General features: G+C 41.2%; 1 protein-coding gene across 19 annotated transcripts in view; it reads left to right on the forward strand.

Annotated features, from left to right (window-relative positions):
- FAM135A (family with sequence similarity 135 member A) overlaps window positions 1–16257 on the forward strand; it is a 121266-nt gene that overhangs the window by 48362 nt on the left and 56647 nt on the right. For 18 of the 19 annotated variants that reach the window (XM_082404980.1, XM_082404974.1, XM_082404961.1 and 15 more), the window contains 4 exons: window positions 10939–11078; window positions 11192–11262; window positions 12707–12880; window positions 15800–15926. In XM_082404980.1, coding sequence (XP_082261106.1) covers window positions 10939–11078; window positions 11192–11262; window positions 12707–12880; window positions 15800–15926 — 512 coding nt within the window. Of the gene's footprint in view, window positions 1–10938; window positions 11079–11191; window positions 11263–12706; window positions 12881–15063; window positions 15534–15799; window positions 15927–16257 lie in introns of those variants that run through there. The other variant, XM_082404965.1, reaches the window with a different exon arrangement.

Raw genomic sequence — 16257 nt, forward strand, 5'->3', positions numbered from 1 at the left:
AGTGACAGTTTTACTTCTTCTTTTCCAATTTTTATTCCTTTTATTTCTTTTTCTTCTCTGGTTGCCATGGCTTGGACTTCCAAAACTATGTTGAATAATAGTGGCAAGAGTGGACATCCCTGTCTTGTTCCTGATCTTAGAGGAAATGCTTTCAGTTTTTCATGGTTGAGAATGATGTTTGCTGTGCGTTTGTCATATATGGCCTTTATTATGTTGAGGTAGGTTCCCTCTATGCCCACTTTCTGGAGACTTTTTATCATAAATGGGTGTTGAATTTTGTGAAAAGCTTTTTCTGCTACTACTGAGAAGATCATATGGTTTTTATTCTTCACTTTGTTACTATGGTGTATCACACTGATTGATTTGCGTATATTGAAGAATCCTTGCATCCCTGGGATAAATCCCACTTGATCATGGTGTATGATCCTTTTAATGTGTTGTTGGATTCTGTTTGCTAGTATTTTGTTGAGGATTTTTGCATCTATGTTCATGAGTGATATTGGTCTGTAACTTTCTTTTTTTGTAGTATCTTTATCTGGTTTTAGTATCAGGGTGATGGTGGCCTCATAGAATGAGTTTGGGAGTGTTCCCACCTCCACAATTTTTTGGAAGAGTTTGAGAAGGATGGGTGTTAGCTCTTCTCTAAATGTTTGATAGAATTCACCTGTGAAGCCATCTGGTCCTGGACTTTCGTTTGTTGGAAGATTTTTAATCACAGTTTCAATTTCATTACTTGTGATTGGTCTGTGCATATTTTCTATTTCTTCCTGGTTCAGTCTTGGAAGGTTATATCTTTCTAAGAATTTGTCCATTTCTTCCAGGTTGTTGATTTTATTGGCATAGAGTTGCTTGTAGTAGTCTCTTAGGATGCTTTGTATTTCTGCGGTGTCTGTTGTAACTTCTCCTTTTTCATTTCTAATTTTATTGATTTGAGTCCTCTCCCTCTTTTTCTTGATGAGTCTGGCTGATGGTTTATAAATTTTGTTTATCTTCTCAAAGAACCAGCTTTTAGTTTTATTGATCTTTGCTATTGTTTTCTTTGTTTCTATTTCATTTATTTCTGCTCTGATCTTTATGATTTCTTTCCTTCTGCTAACTTTGGGTTTTGTTTGTCTTCTTTCTCTAGTTCCTTTACACGTAAGGTTAGATTTTTTTCTGAGGTTTTTCTTGTTTCCTGAGGTAGGCTTGTATAGCTATAAACTTCCCTCTTGGAACTGCTTTTGCTGCATCCCATAGGTTTTGGATCGTCGTGTTTTCATTGTCATTTGTCTCTAGGTATTTTTGGGTTTCCTGTTTGATTTCTTCAGTGATCTCTTGGTTATTTAGTAACGTATTGTTTAGCTTCCATGTGTTTGTGTTTTTTACGTTTTTTTCCCTGTAATTCATTTCTAATCTCATAGCGTTGTGGTCAGAAAAGATGCTTGATAAGATTTCAATTTTCTTAAATTTACTGAGGCTTGATTTGTGACCCAAGATGTGATCTATCCTGGAGAATGTTCTGTGCGCACTTGAGAAGAAAGTGTAATCTGCTGTTTTTGGATGGAATGTCCTATAAATATCAATTAAATCTGTCTGGTCTATTGTGTCATTTAAAGCTTCTGTTTCCTTATTTATTTTCATTTTGGATGATCTGTCCATTGGTGTAAGTGAGGTGTTAAAGTCCCCCACTATTATTGTGTTACTGTCGATTTCCTCTTTTATAGCTGTTAGCAGTTGCTAACAAGAAGTTTCTGCTCCTTCCTCCTGAAATTCTCCTCCCTTCTGTCTTCTTTTGACTAACTTTTTCATGGTATTTCAACTCAAATGCTATATTGTCACCAAAGCCTTTCCTGACTCTGCAGACGAAGTTCACCCTCATCTTATGAGATGCCACAGCACTCTGTCCTTCTCTGTCACACTTAGTGCAGATGGAATTTACAGAATTAGATGAGGGCAAGGAAAGTGGTTTTTTGGTTTGTTTTGGTTTAGTCTGGTCTACTTAGCTTAGAGCAATGCATGACATACATAATGCAATAAGCATTTAAAATTTTATTGTGAAATGTATCAGACATTTTTGAAGATAATGTAAAACATTATTTTATTAAGTGATAAAATAAACACCCAGGTACCCAACCCTTCATTTAAGAGACAGAATATTATTTGTACCATAAAAGCACCTTGTGTAACCCTCCTGACTTTTGTGTTAATCATTCTTTTGTTTTGCTTATAGTTTCATTACCTATGAGTATATGCCAAGGAAGTGTCTAGTTGAGTTTGGGAAAACTGAGTAGCAAGCACAAGCCCAGCTGCTCCCATGAGAAAGCTGAGCAGTCCCTGGGTTATGGTGTGCTTCTGTGCACTGAAAGGGTTCAGGATCCCTTAGGGGAGTTAATAGGCAAGGTCAGGAGTGACTTGTGTGAATCCACACTTCCAGGCCGTAGTGTGATGGAATATTGTGTGAGTTCACACATCCAGGGCTCCTGCCAAGGTTGTAGTGTGATGGAGTACTGTGTGAACTCACACATCCAGGGCTCCTGCCAAGGTCGCAGCGTGGTGGAGTATTAGATAGCCAACGTGTGGAATAGGCTTGTTTGCATGTACACTTACTGTTCAGTTTTCCTTCCTTCAACTCTTAGGAGTAGGGCAAAGCAGAAAACCTCTGTGAGGGGAAAAGACTGCCCTCATATGATCTAGGCTATAGGGCAGAAACTTTCTTAGTCCACCCTCAAACAAATCAAGTGCTGAAAGGAATCTGGCCAAGCTTTTAATCTGTCCTTAGGTTAAAAAATGGCACCATGGCAGCACAGGTCTTTCAGGTGATAGACCTCAGCATAGCTGTCTGTTGAGCACACTGATCCAATCTTGATCAGTCACCTCTGTATCTAAGACAGAGGACCTCTTTGGAATCTTCCTTCACGTCTTCCTAGGGATTCCCTCTACCTTCCTTGTGCATTGGATCTTGTTTCCTAACACCTATTTTGTCTCTTGGTTTACTCTCTCATTTTGGTGGAGCCTATTCTCCATTATCTTGTTGGGAAAAGTGGTGTAGGAAATAAATATGTCTGAAACCTTTAGTGTCTAAAAATGTCTTTATTCTGCTCTTACATTTGTTTAGCTAAGTATGGAATTGTAGGTTGGAACTCTTTCCTTCAGAATTTTGAGAGTATTGCTCCATTGGTTTTTGGGTTGCAGCATTGCTGTTGAGAGTTTCAAAGCTTTTCTGGTTGCTAGTTCTTTATATGTGATCCTTTTCCCCTTTCAAGAATCTTGTAGAATCTTCTCTTTGTTTCGGCTGCCCTAATGGCACATGATGATGTACCTCTGGTCTCTCAGTACTCATTGGGCCCTTTTCCTCTGGAAGCAGTTCAGTTCTGGGAAATTTTCTTAGTTTGTTAATCATTTTCTCCCATCTGTCTTCTCTGTTCTTTCTTTATGGAACTTCTGTCATTTAGATGGTGGATCATCTTCACTGGTTCTCTTAATTTTTAGTTTTTTCCTCTCCTTTTTTTCCATTTATACCTTTTTGCTGTATTTACTAGGTTATTTCTTCAGCTGTAACCGCTTTTTTGAGCTTTTTGCTTTTCTTTCTCCCTTTTTTTGTCTATCTCTCTTTCTCCTTCCTCTCTCCCCTCCTTTTCCTCACTCCGTCTCATTCCATTTTTTCTTTTAAAATTCAAGTGCTCTTTTGTTCTATGACTGTTCCTTTGTTATAGCAACATTTTCCCTTTTAAAAATTTATTGTATTGAAGTATAGTTGATTTACAGTGTTGTGTTAATTTCTGCTCTACAGCAAAGTGACTCAGCTATACACATATATACATTCTTTTTTATATTCTTTTCCATTATGGTTTATCACAGGATATTGAATATAGTTCCCTGTGCTATATAGTAGGAGCTTGTTGTTTATCTATCCTATATATACTAGTTTGCATCCGCTAATTGCAAACTCCCAATCCATCCTTCCCCCACCCCCACCCCCAGTTATAGCAACATTTTCTTATTTCATGAATGCGATTTTTTTTCTCTGAGAACAATACTGATAGATTTTTAAGTTTTATTTCTCTCTACAAGTTGCTTTTTCTCTGTTTTGGTTTTTAACTTGCATGTTAGAAGCTTTCTTCAGGTGTCTGATAGTCCTCAGTTATCTGCACGTGACTGAAAGGAGGCTGATTGGACGTTCGGAGAGCACACATGGGACTTGTGTCTTTGAGTGTCACATTAGGGTGATGTTGGTGAGCTGATTGCTAGGAATCTGTGAAGTCGGTATCTGAGATCTTATCTAATAAAATAGATTTACATAACAGATCTATTATAGATATTTTGGCCTGGTCAGATTCCCTATGTCAAGAACTGTGAAGAAGCTGAGATTTTACCCTACATGTTGTTGAAAGTAGCTCTCCATGGTTTCTCAGTTTCCGTACATCTTGTGAGCAAGGATACTGAAAGGCTTTTGTTCCAGACCATCTTTTTAAGGATGTTGCTGTAGTGAAGAGCTTTGGGAGGTGTAGGTAGTGTCTCTGTCTGGAGCAGAAGGTGATTTGTTTACTGTCCAGTATGACAGAGATAAGGTCTCCCTCCAGTTCAAAGGTTAGACAGGTTTTCTTATACCCCCTTAAAAAAGATCAAGGTTTCCTAAGCTTAGAGTTCTTCAACTGTGACCCAAACCCTATGCATGCGTGGTATCCACCTGTGTCACCCCATGTGACTTGGGCGAGTGAGAACAAGGGCAACTGAGGTGAACTTAAAACTCTCACCCCAGAGTCTCGTGTCTCTTGCCAGCATCCATGACCCTGTGGCCAGCTAGCTTATTGGCTTGCAAATAGGGTTAGATCTTACGCTCCTTGCAGTTCTTGAAATGCCAGAGAAGGCTCTAGCCTGTTTCCTTCCTGGAGAGTAAGACTCTTTAACTGCCAGCCTTCTGGGAACCCAGTAGAGGAAGCGCTCTGTGCACCTCGGCGTTCAGGGTGCAGAACGCCTCTGCTTATACCTTCGTGCTCTCAGCTTTGCCAGGTGACTTCCCGTTCAGAGGGCCTCTGTTCTGACCTCTCTGGGGAACAAACCTCCAGACTCCTCAGGTGAAGGAGGCCTGTAGCAGGGAGAGGATGTGGGGATCTGGTCCTTGCTGAGAGGTCCCCTTCTCAATGAAGCATTGCCTGCCTTTTCTGTTTAAAACCACTACCTTTCTCACCCTCTTTCCTCTTTATCTTTCTCCGTAGCACTTATTACCTTCAGACATACTGTATCATTTTTCTTATTTACTGTCTTTATCACCCTTCCCATTAGTATGTAAGCTCCAAAAGGTCAGAGATTTTTATCTCTTTAATTTTAGTCTTTATCTCTAACACCTAGAAAGTGTCTATGATATGCCTATTTATAGACTATCTGTTATAATAATAGCTGTTGTAATAGCTATTCAGTAAATATTTGTTGACTGGACGAGTGAATGAACGGCTGGGAGGAACTTGCACAGCTTTTGTGCTTGGCTTCTGGTTTGGAATAAAACTTGATAAGTTTATTTTCTTTAAGTCATTGGTACATCTTTTTAAAAGCTTTAAATATTGATGTTAATTGAGGGCATAGGTGACTCTCACAGCAGGTTAATTATTGTCCTTGCAAAGCAATTTAGGATAATTTGTTTTGTGAACAGTTTCTTATCACGTGCTTTAGAATCCTGTTTTGGGCACTCCTAACTGCAGTGTTCTTTGTTTCTGTTAGAGCATTTCTATCACTCTCAGTCAGTAAATACTGGGTATGCGTAGTTTGTAGGTAGAGCTTATGGGATTTGCTAAGGACTGGACGTGGGGCATAGAAGACAGAAAGGTTAATAAAGATTGAATTTGGGGGTTTCCCTGGTGGCACAGTGGTTAAGAATCTGCCTGCCAATGCAGGAGACACAAGTTCGAGCCCTGGTCCGGGAAGATCCCACATGCCGCGGAGCAACTAAGCCTGTGCACCACAACTACTGAGCCTGTGCACCACAACTACTGAAGCCCACGCACCTAGCGCCCATGCTCCACAACAAGAGGAGCCACCACAAGGAGAATCCCGTGCACCGCAACGAAGAGTAGCCCCCGCTCGCCACAACTAGAGAAAGCCCGCACGCAGCAACGAAGACCCAACGCAGCCAAAAATAAATAAATAAATCTGTGACCCTGTTTAAAAAAAAAACAAACAAAAAGATTGAATTCGGGCTAATAAGTGGCAGAGCCTGAATTTCAACCAGAATCTGTCCTTAACCACTATGCTGGGCTTCCCTGGTGGCGCAGTGGTTAAGAATCTGCCTGCCAATGCAGGGGACAAGGGTTCGAGTCCTGGTCCAGGAAGATCCCACATGCTACGGAGCAACTAAGCCCGTGCGCCACAACTACTGAGCCCACATGCCACAACTACTGAAGCCCGCGCGCCTAGAGCTTGTGCTCCGCAACAAGAGAAGCCACCGCAATGAGAAGCCCGCGCACTGCAACGAAGAGTAGCCCCCGCTCGCCACAACTAGAGAAAGCCCGTGCACAGCAATGAAGACCCAATGCAGCCAAAAATAAAGAAAATAAATTTAAAAACAAAAACCAAAAAAACCGTACTATGGTATGCTTCCTCTTGGATAAGAAAAACACAGCAAAGAAAATGATTAAAAGAGCATGGCCTGCGCAGTGGGGGAAAAGCCAGGAGAGTGAGACGTGCAGGGAGCCAAGTAACCTGGTTATGTTTATCTTCTTATGAAATAAGAACCAAACTGCTCAGTCGAGACTGAAGGCTAGGTTTGAGCAGAGAAAATAACCTATGAAATAGTGATCTAGGAATGTGGAGCGGGAATGGATTCAGAAAACCTAGTGTGATTGCTCGGCAGCACTGAGGGCCTGTTTAAGCTTAGTGATCGTGGATTTGAAGTCTGGTCCGTCAGAAGAGCTGTGTATTCTTCCCAGCTCCATTCACCTTGTGGATACAAGTATGGATGAGGCAGAGAGTTAGGTTTACAAAGGTTGAGATTTCTCCGGGCAAATATGACAAAGCAAGAGAAGTATGTGTCCTTAACAGGATGTGTGCAAGGGTGAGTGATAACATGAACCGTGGAGGTTAAGGTGGGTAAGGAGGAAAGTGAGGACTTGAGGGGAAGCAGGGGGCGATGAAGGGGAGTAGGATCCAGTGGGGTCAAAGGATTGTTGAACTGGTGGTCTTAGAGAGAATGAACTGGAAAGAAAGGCGGGCGTGTGAGGGGATGTCGATTGGAATTTAAGTTACAGAGGGATCGCGGTCATTGGCCATGTAAAAGTCTAGGGGACGACGCAGGAGTGGGAGCCAGGAGGGCTGCAAGGCGAGAGCCCTGAGGGCGGGGAGGGAAGGAATCGGGGAGGTTTCTCACCCACAGTGATGGCTGCAGTCGTTTGGGAGGAAGTAACCTTGAATTAAGAGATACAGCCTTCAAGAAGTAAGGGCTTCCAGGGCTCTGTAAGGACTGCAGACACGAGCAAGGTGCCAAGTGGTACTGTGTGACGACGTGGCATTCAAAGGTGGTGGAGGTGGCCGCAGAGAGGAGACACGGAGGATGTCTGCAGGCACTCGCGGGCGGCACAGGAGCTGCGGGCTGGGCGGGGGGAGGAGCGTGGAAGAGAAGCAGCCCCGCGGAGGAGCTGCAGCCTTACTGGCGCTCTCTGAGGCGGCAGATTCTAAGTTTGCATTATCTGGGTGCATTAAAAATTTACTTTCCATTAAGGAAAATTTCTTCCTCTTCTCTGTAATATACAGAAGTTACGTTTCTGATACTTGATTTCCCTTCATATATGCGTGAAGGGAAAAGTTGTAAGTACGATACAAAGAACTTTTTTCCTGGACTGTTTAAGAGTAATTTGCCAACACGATGCTCCATCATCCCCAAACACTTTAGTGGGTATTTCCTCCAAACAAGAGTATTGTCCTACATAACCAATGAAATCATCAAATTACAAAGCTAACATCGATACATTACTGCCACTTTATCCTCAGACCCTTTGAAGTTTTGCTAGTTTTCCCCACAGAGTCCTTTGCAGCAAATGATCAGTTCAGAATCATGCCTCGTAATCAGTGCTATGCCTCTTCAGTCCCCTTCGTTCTGGAATAGTTCCTCGGTCTGTCCTTGAGTCTCATGACTGTAACGCCTTTGAAGACTGTAACCCTGATAGTTTGTAGAATGTCCTTCAGTTCTCATTGGTCTGTGATTTCCTCGTGGTGTGTGACAGGACTGTCTCAGGAGCAATGCTGTGCTCGCCTCATATATCTTACCAGGTGGCACATGACTTCTGTGTGTCCCATTAATGTGATGTTAACTTGATCATTTAAGTCTCTGTCAGACTTCACTGTAAAGTCACTCTTTTTCCCTTCAAACTTCTGGTATGTATGTATGTATTTATATCAGTGTGGATTTATGAATTTCTGTATTATTCAGTGCATGTTAATCCATTTCTGTCGTCATTTACTTTGGCGCTCAGTTTATCCCCGCTGTGACCAGGGAAACCTCTTCAAGCTGGCTTCTCTGTCCTTTTGATGTGTCCCCTCGTTCTCCTGGCACTAACTTGCTTTCTGGTATGAAAAGATGGTCCAGATGGATCTTGTCCTGTGTGTGCCCCAGCTCTGGAGTCAACCATTTCTGCACAGCCTTGGTTCTTCTTCGTGGAGCATTGTATTAGAAACCGGTACTGGGGGCTGTGTTCTCAGGCCCTGTGAGTGGACCGAGCTAGTGAGTACGTGTATATACATATATACTTACACATACATGAACACATTTACATCTGTTTTTACACCTGTTTTTCTTTATCTAAACATGTAGTAAAAACCACGAGTTCACATGAGTATTTCTCATTTTAGTCCAGTTTAGTCCAAAACCGTAGGACTCGTTTTATATTTGTATCCCCTTTCCATCTGTGGACCTGCTTTCCCTGAAAGGTTTCAGTAGGGCACCTGGCCCTCCAGACCCTTGGTGTGTTTTCTCACTTGATCAGCCCCTTCCATAAGCAGCTCCTGTCACTGCCTCCCTCCCTCATGACGCACCCGTCCACCTCTCGGGCTTCTGCACCTCCTGCAGCCCCCGTCCCTGTGTGACACCCTCCTCACCCCACCCGGACTTGCTCAGCCCTCCCGCCAGGAGCTCCTCCTGCAGGGACGTTCTCCTCCCCTCACTCGGGCTCCGCTGCCCACACCCACCTGCACCCCCGAGAGGGGTTTCTCTCCTCCTTTTGGGACTCCTGCACCCTGTACCAGGCTGCCCCTCGGCCAGGACCCCCTCCTCCCCCCGAGCCTAAGGTCCCCTCCCATGCAGTTGCCCCCTCATCCTGCTCGGGCTCCCAGTACCTTGTTCTGCCTGGATTGCCCTCGGCACCTGCACAGGCTCGGACCTCAGGCCACCCCAGCAGGGACGCCCTCCTCACTCCAGGTGGACTCTGGTGTCTCACTCTGGGCTCCCTGCCCACGGAGAGGCCCACTGTGCATTGTCTCCAGATTAAACATCTCCCGGTTCTTTGACTCCTTTTCCCATCATGTTATTTCTGGAGGGTTGAGTAATAAGACAGCAAGTGGGCTGTTAGGATGACCTGACACCCAACAACCCAGAGGTGGACCACACTTTGCAGGTAAAGGACACAGTTTTCCGTGATACTGCTCTCACCTCAGACACCAGCTGCAACTTGAGGATCCATAGGCTACCCTTGCTTCTGATCACATGGCTACAAATTGGGAGTTACTCATTACCCCCTCAGGTTCAGTAATTCACGAGAACAACTCACAGAACCCAGGAGAGCACTCTACTTATTATTAAAGTTTTATTATAGCAAAGGGATACAAATCAGAGCCATCCAAAAGAACAGATGCCCAGCGCCAGGTCTGGGAGGGTCCCAGATTTGTGAAGTCCGTTGTTATCCCCCCAGGGGGTCAGGATGCATTACCCACCCAGAAAAATCTATGTGTGACAATGTAGAGAGTATTACCAACCAGAGAAGCTACTCCAAGCCTCAGTGTCCAGAGTTTTTACTGGTGTTTCATTACATAGCCGCAATTGATTGAATCATCACCCACATGGCTCAGTCTCCAGCCCCCTTCCCTGCCCTGAAGGTTGGGCTTACAGCATGTGGCTCAAAACCCCAACTTTCCAATCACATGGTTGGTCTCACTGGTGTGGCCAGCCCCTGTCCTGAGTCGTCACCTTACCGTAGGCCACCATGAATAACAGAGACACTCCTGTCATTGGGAAATTCTAAGGATTTAGAGGCTAACTCTCAGGAATTAGGGACAAAAGCCAACCAAATTCTTTATTCCAAGAGTTGAGAAGCTACTTCCCAGCAAGCAGGACAAAAGCCAACCAGATTCTTCACTAGGCAGCTATGGAAAACTAAATTGCTTTCTTCTGTGGTATACAGATCAACTGTTCACTCTTAAAATATCTACCTTGAGATTTCTCATTTACCTTCTCAGATTAAGTTGTATAAGAGTTCTGTAATGGTTATAAGGTACTTATTTACTCATTTTTTTAAACAAATTTTTTAAAAATTTTATTTATTTACTTTTGGCTGCATTGGGTCTTCATTGCTGCGCGCAGGCTTTTCTCTCGTTGCAGCGGGTGGGGGCTGCTCTTTGTTGCAGTGCGCGGGCTTCTCATTGTGGTGGCTTCCCTTGATGCGGAACACGGGCTCTAGGCGCGCAGACTCAGTAGTTGTGGCGCACGGGCTTAGTTGCTCCACGGCATGTGGGATCTTCCCCGACCAGGGCTCGAGCCCTTGTCCCCAGCATTGGCAGGCGGATTCTTAACCCCTGCGCCACCAGGGAAGCCATATTTATTCATTTTTTATCATAGTAAGTAACAAACTTTCAGAAATGTTCTAATACTGCTATATAAAATAATGGCATTGGAGTAATATAATCAAATGTATAGTAAAGTAAAAGTATAGTTGTATTGTATTTTTCCTTTTACCTGTCAATTACATATCTTATCTGTTTTAGGTATGACTTTAGCCTTTCCAGCTTCAGTTCATGATTCTCTGATTTGCAGTAAAACATTTCAAATTCTATATAAAAATGAGGAAGTTGTTTTAAATGACGTCATGATCTTCAAGGTTAAAATGTTGTTGGATGAAAAAAAGGTAAACATTTCTTCATATATATTTAGATAAATATTTTTTGTAAAGCCTCAAGGCATATTTCTAACTTTCTATAAAATATTCAAAAGGCAACTCATAGTATAATTTCTCTTCAGATTGAAGAAACCCTTGAGGAAATGAATTTTCTGTTATCCTTGGATCTGCACTTCACAGATGGAGATTATTCGTAAGTAGGCTAATCAAACAATTAAAAATCTTAAGTTACTCATGACAGTTATCTATCTGTATTAGAGTCCCCCCCCCCCATTTTCTTCTTAGAACCCAGCCTACCCCCTTCTTTATTTTGGACTCCTTCTCCCTTCTGGGAGAGTCTCATGGGAATGGTTAGGCATACTTTTTTGTGCCCATGCTGATTCCATGAGCTCCAGGTAGCAAAGCAGACGACTTGAAGAAGCATGAAACAATTTCCTAGACTCTAGAAATTGCACGGTTAATACAATACCACTGCCTTGAGGCATTTAAACACAACCGAGCTCTGTTCCAGTGCATCACTGGCTTATCTTTCTTGGTGGCATGAGTGATGCCACCTTCAGGTGGGACTCTCTTGATACTCAGAGAGCTATCCAGACTGATGACTCTTAGACTTAACAGTTGTTTCCACAGTCCATGAAGAAGTTTTAGGACTGGCTACCCTGAACTTGTCCACACATCTGGACATACAGTCATACATTTTAGGGACAAACTGTGCTTGTATTCATGTAAAACAAGAATCAGAGATCCATTTTACTATTTTACTTTCGTGGGGTTTTTCTTCATTTCAAATGTACCTGTAGAAATACTTCTTGAAAATTGTATATAAATTTAGACTACGTGTGGGATAAACGTCTAAGCAGTTACATTTCTCAAGGTCTGCTTGTGAGATGTCCTCTTTACTACCACGGAGGAATAAGAATGTTTTACGTGGTGGCTACTGGTCCTCTGTAATACTTGTTTATTGCAGGGAATTCCTTGAGGGATTCTTTTTTAAACCAAGTCAATTCTGTAAGTGGAGTAAGCTGAAATGAGTAAATAGTTAATTAGCTGTAGGTAATTATAATGTACGTATTGGTTAAAAATAGATACATATTTGGACATATTTTCATGGCATTGTTTCAATTTTTGTATGTGTAAATCTAATGACAGATTAAATATCTGTAATAAAATATATACCAATTATTGATACTTGCTTATTTTTGAGCAACACTTAATAACAAAATTTTGTACCATAAAAACAATTTTAAACACCTTTTGGGATTTATCACAATAGGATTTGACCTACACTGTACTGCAACTTTATTATAAACAGTATTCCCTATGGAGTAAAATTTTAAGATGAGAGTATTTCCTAAAGTATCAAAAAGGACTCGTTTTGTAGGGGCATTAGTGAAAAACAGTCCATTAACATGGAAACTGTAAGTACAGTTAGAAAACTAGAAGTAAGATCTGGTTATTTTCTTATTGTTAGATTTCATATTGCTGTCTAATGCAAATGTGATGCTTTAAAAATTATTCTCATTCTGTTGTTAAAAAATAATTAAGTAATTAAAGGTTTCGATAGTTTAAACTATGCTACAAAATGTTGGCCTTCACGAAATTTTCGTACTAATAAGCAAATGTGTTGCTTTTTACAGGGCAGATGATCTGAACGCCTTGCAGCTAATAAGCAGCCGAACACTGAAGCTGCACTTTAGCCTCCAAAGAGGCCTCCATCACCATGTCAATGTCATGTTTGATTACTTCCACCTTTCTGTTGTGTCTGTGACAGTCCATGCGTCATTGGTTGCTCTACACCAGCCACTAATAAGGTAAGTGTAACCACTTCCCTGCTCCTTAATTACATAGTGTCCTTTATTTTTATAATGAAAACATATACTTTGATAAAGGTAACTGAAATAGGAATTTCTAAAGTCACACTTATTTAATAAATACTTTCATTTTTATACTAAAGTATTAATAAAATATAAGAGCATGGGAACATTAGATTGATGACTTTTTTATTACAAAAATATGGAGCATTCTTTGTCAAATAAACTGACCAAGAAAAGTAATGCAATATGGAAATAACCATACAGCACTGTTTAGTCTGCACTTCTGTTTTTATGCAATGCTGACTGTAACTATTCATTCTCTGGGAAAGTGTATTCATTTTTTCATAGTTTTTGTGTCTTTTCTCTAGACTAATTTATCTTCTTAAATCTATACAGTAATTCTTGTTCTCTAAGTTATTAACCTATTTTATGGATCTTTACTAAATAAGCCATTTAAAACTATATCATGTTAGCCTAAAGGTACATAATATTCTGGATCATAATAAATTCGTTGGGATAATTGTTTTTTCTGCTCACTTCCATGGGGAGATGGGTTGTCTTTCATTAATGTAAGAATACAGTTCAAGCTCTTTAGTTCTTACAGTAAGACATCATCCTTGTGGCATGGGTAACAGATAGACACTTTTAAATCAGTAACTTATGTGAAAAGGCTCCAAATTGACTTGACTTCTGAACTACTTTACAATTTCTGATGCAAATTTTATTCCAGCAACTGATGTTAGGGATGATGCTTAAGGGTTATGATGTTAAACTGACTTATCAGAAAACTAAGTAGGTGATTTTGTAGAATTACCTACTTCAGAGTTTATAGAAAACCAAGACAATTTAACATATTTTCCCCAAGTAACAGCCTGTTGCATGTGTTTACGTTGCTGTAAAAATTGTGAGCCCGACTTCCCCTGTGTTGTCCCGTGATGTCTTTAGAGCATGGGCCAGGAAGACGTCTGTTTCTCCTGATGGCCTGCTTTGCCTTCCTTATTCTGTAGTAAGATCTGGAACTGGTTGTTTTGCCATTTTTGTCTTTCCTGTTAGACCTTTGAGAGCTTGTTCTCAGTTGCTATAACTTTTGTAAACAGGAAAGTGTTCCTATGATTATATATAATTTTATTATAAACTTATTCAAAACAATTTTAGATGTTGATTAAATAAATTAATATTTAACATCATAATAACTCAATGAAACTTCTTTGACAGGAAAGTATGTTTTTTTGAAATATAACTTTCGAATAAGTAGTATACAATATTACTTTTATATGAATAGCCTGTTAGGTTTTAATGCTAAAAGTTTTTAATCTGTTTATAAAATACATTCCTGCAGTTTTCCAAATTTCTTAGTTTTGTGATTTCATTAAGAATCCCTAACGAAGCTATTTCTAGCATTCCTTTTTCTTTATAACAATGGCTTCGTTTCTTTTCGGAAGAAATGCGCGAACGGTCCCTAGCGGTTAGCTCGGGTTATCAGTGCCGCTCTCTAATCGCTGAGTACGGAGAGCTCGTCCTGGTGACTCAGTGTGCGATTCCTCCTGCCGTACTGCAGCTCTTGCACAGACTGGTGGGGAGAGGCGGCTCATCTCCTAGAGACCGTTCACTGCAAGGAGAGGACATTTTTGGCTCAGAATCAGAAGCCAAGAGGACTAGCTGTTGGCTCTGGTTGGCGATTGGAGAAGAGACTGAGGCGCCTGCGACAACTGGGGTTGCTGCTCTTTCTGTCACTGCCCTGGGCTCTGATGTCCCCTCTCTCGCTGCTAGAGCTGTGCCCTTCTTTGCCTGTAAAGGAGAGGATCGGGAAGGAAAGCAAGGCAAGGGGAAGGAAAGCTTTTTGCTGGTGGCACGCTGGTAGAGGGGTCCTGTTAACGGTAGTGTTCCTCACTGTTTATGCTTCTATAAATGCAGGGTTTCTCCTGAAGTTTTGTTATAGCTGGACTTTTTAGTCCTCTAAACTAAATGAAAAAATTTTTAGTTTACAGTATTACATTTTTAAACATAATTATTATTATTTTAATTTATTTATTTTTATTTTTGGCTGCATTGGGTCTTCATTGCTGTGCGGGGGCTTTCTCTAGTTGTGGCGAGTGGGGGCTACTGTTCATTGTGGTGTGCGGGCTTCTCATCGTGGTGGCTTCTCTTGTTGCAGAGCACGGGCTCTAGACATGCGGGCTTCAGTAGTTGTGGCGCGTGGGCTCAGTAGTTGTGGCTCACGGGCTCTAGAGCGCAGGCTCAGTAGTTGTGGCGCTCGGGCTTAGTTGCTCTGCGGCATGTGCGATCTTCTGAGACCAGGGCTCGAACCTGTGTCCCCTGCATTGGCAGGCAGATTCTTAACCACTGCGCCACCAGGGAAGTCCCTAAATATTATATTTATATAAAACAATTTCTATGATCAACCCAACTATAGGCATTAAATCAATTATTTAAAGTAACTGAGGTTAGGATTTTTCTTTGCTTGTTTTTTGCATAACTTGTTTCTTATATTTGATTTTTTTAGGTACAGCTTCTTTGACTCAATTTTAAGAAACACTTCATAGCAAGTGGTATTTACCAATGACTTGCGACACCCTCGTTGCTAGGGTCTAGATATTTCATTTTTGCAAAACAAATTCATTTTGCAAATGAAGGCTGCTCTCTGCTTATGGTACATTTGATTTACTTTCCTGTCTTTTCCCTTTTGCCAGGCTGCCAACCAGTCAAATGCTTTGGCCTTCTTATAGTTAGCCAGTACTTTACCTCAAATTCTTAAAGGAAAAATTGTAAAGTTACTTTAAGAAGAGTTTAGAAATCAAGGCCTTGCAAAGCCCTTGCTTTTTATTCTGTCCCTCTAAGACTTTCTTTTGTAAACATTTAACTTAACGCTATAAATAGACTCTTTTGACAATAATAATGTGATGCTTGTTCCTCCAGCTTTCCTCGCCCTGTGAAGACTACTTGGTTAAACAGAAATGCACCAGCACAAAACAAAGATTCTGTGATTCCTACTCTTGAAAGTGTGGTCTTTGGTATTAACTACACAAAACAGTTATCACCAGACGTAAGAACTGATATGTTTATAAATCCTCTTTTCTTTCTTACTTTGAATGAAATTTGTTTTAACTGTTATGTTTGTGAATGTGATCGTTCTTTTGTTAATTATTTGAGCTCAACAACTTACATATCTAATTAAATATGATCTTAACAGATTGGTTGGTTCCAGTTGTTTTTTTGAAAACGAACCTGATACTTCAAGATTTTACAAGACTTAATGGATAGAGATCTTTGACAGCCGGGGCCTTTTTTAACTTATTACTTACTGTCTCCCCCTGTTCCCTTCACACAACTGGTAGAATCATTGCAAAGGTGCTTGTAAAGAGTCACTGCCAGAG

Source organism: Balaenoptera borealis (assembly GCF_965194805.1).
Source record: "Balaenoptera borealis genome assembly, chromosome: 9".
In the NCBI taxonomy this organism is placed as follows: Eukaryota; Metazoa; Chordata; class Mammalia; order Artiodactyla; family Balaenopteridae; genus Balaenoptera; species Balaenoptera borealis.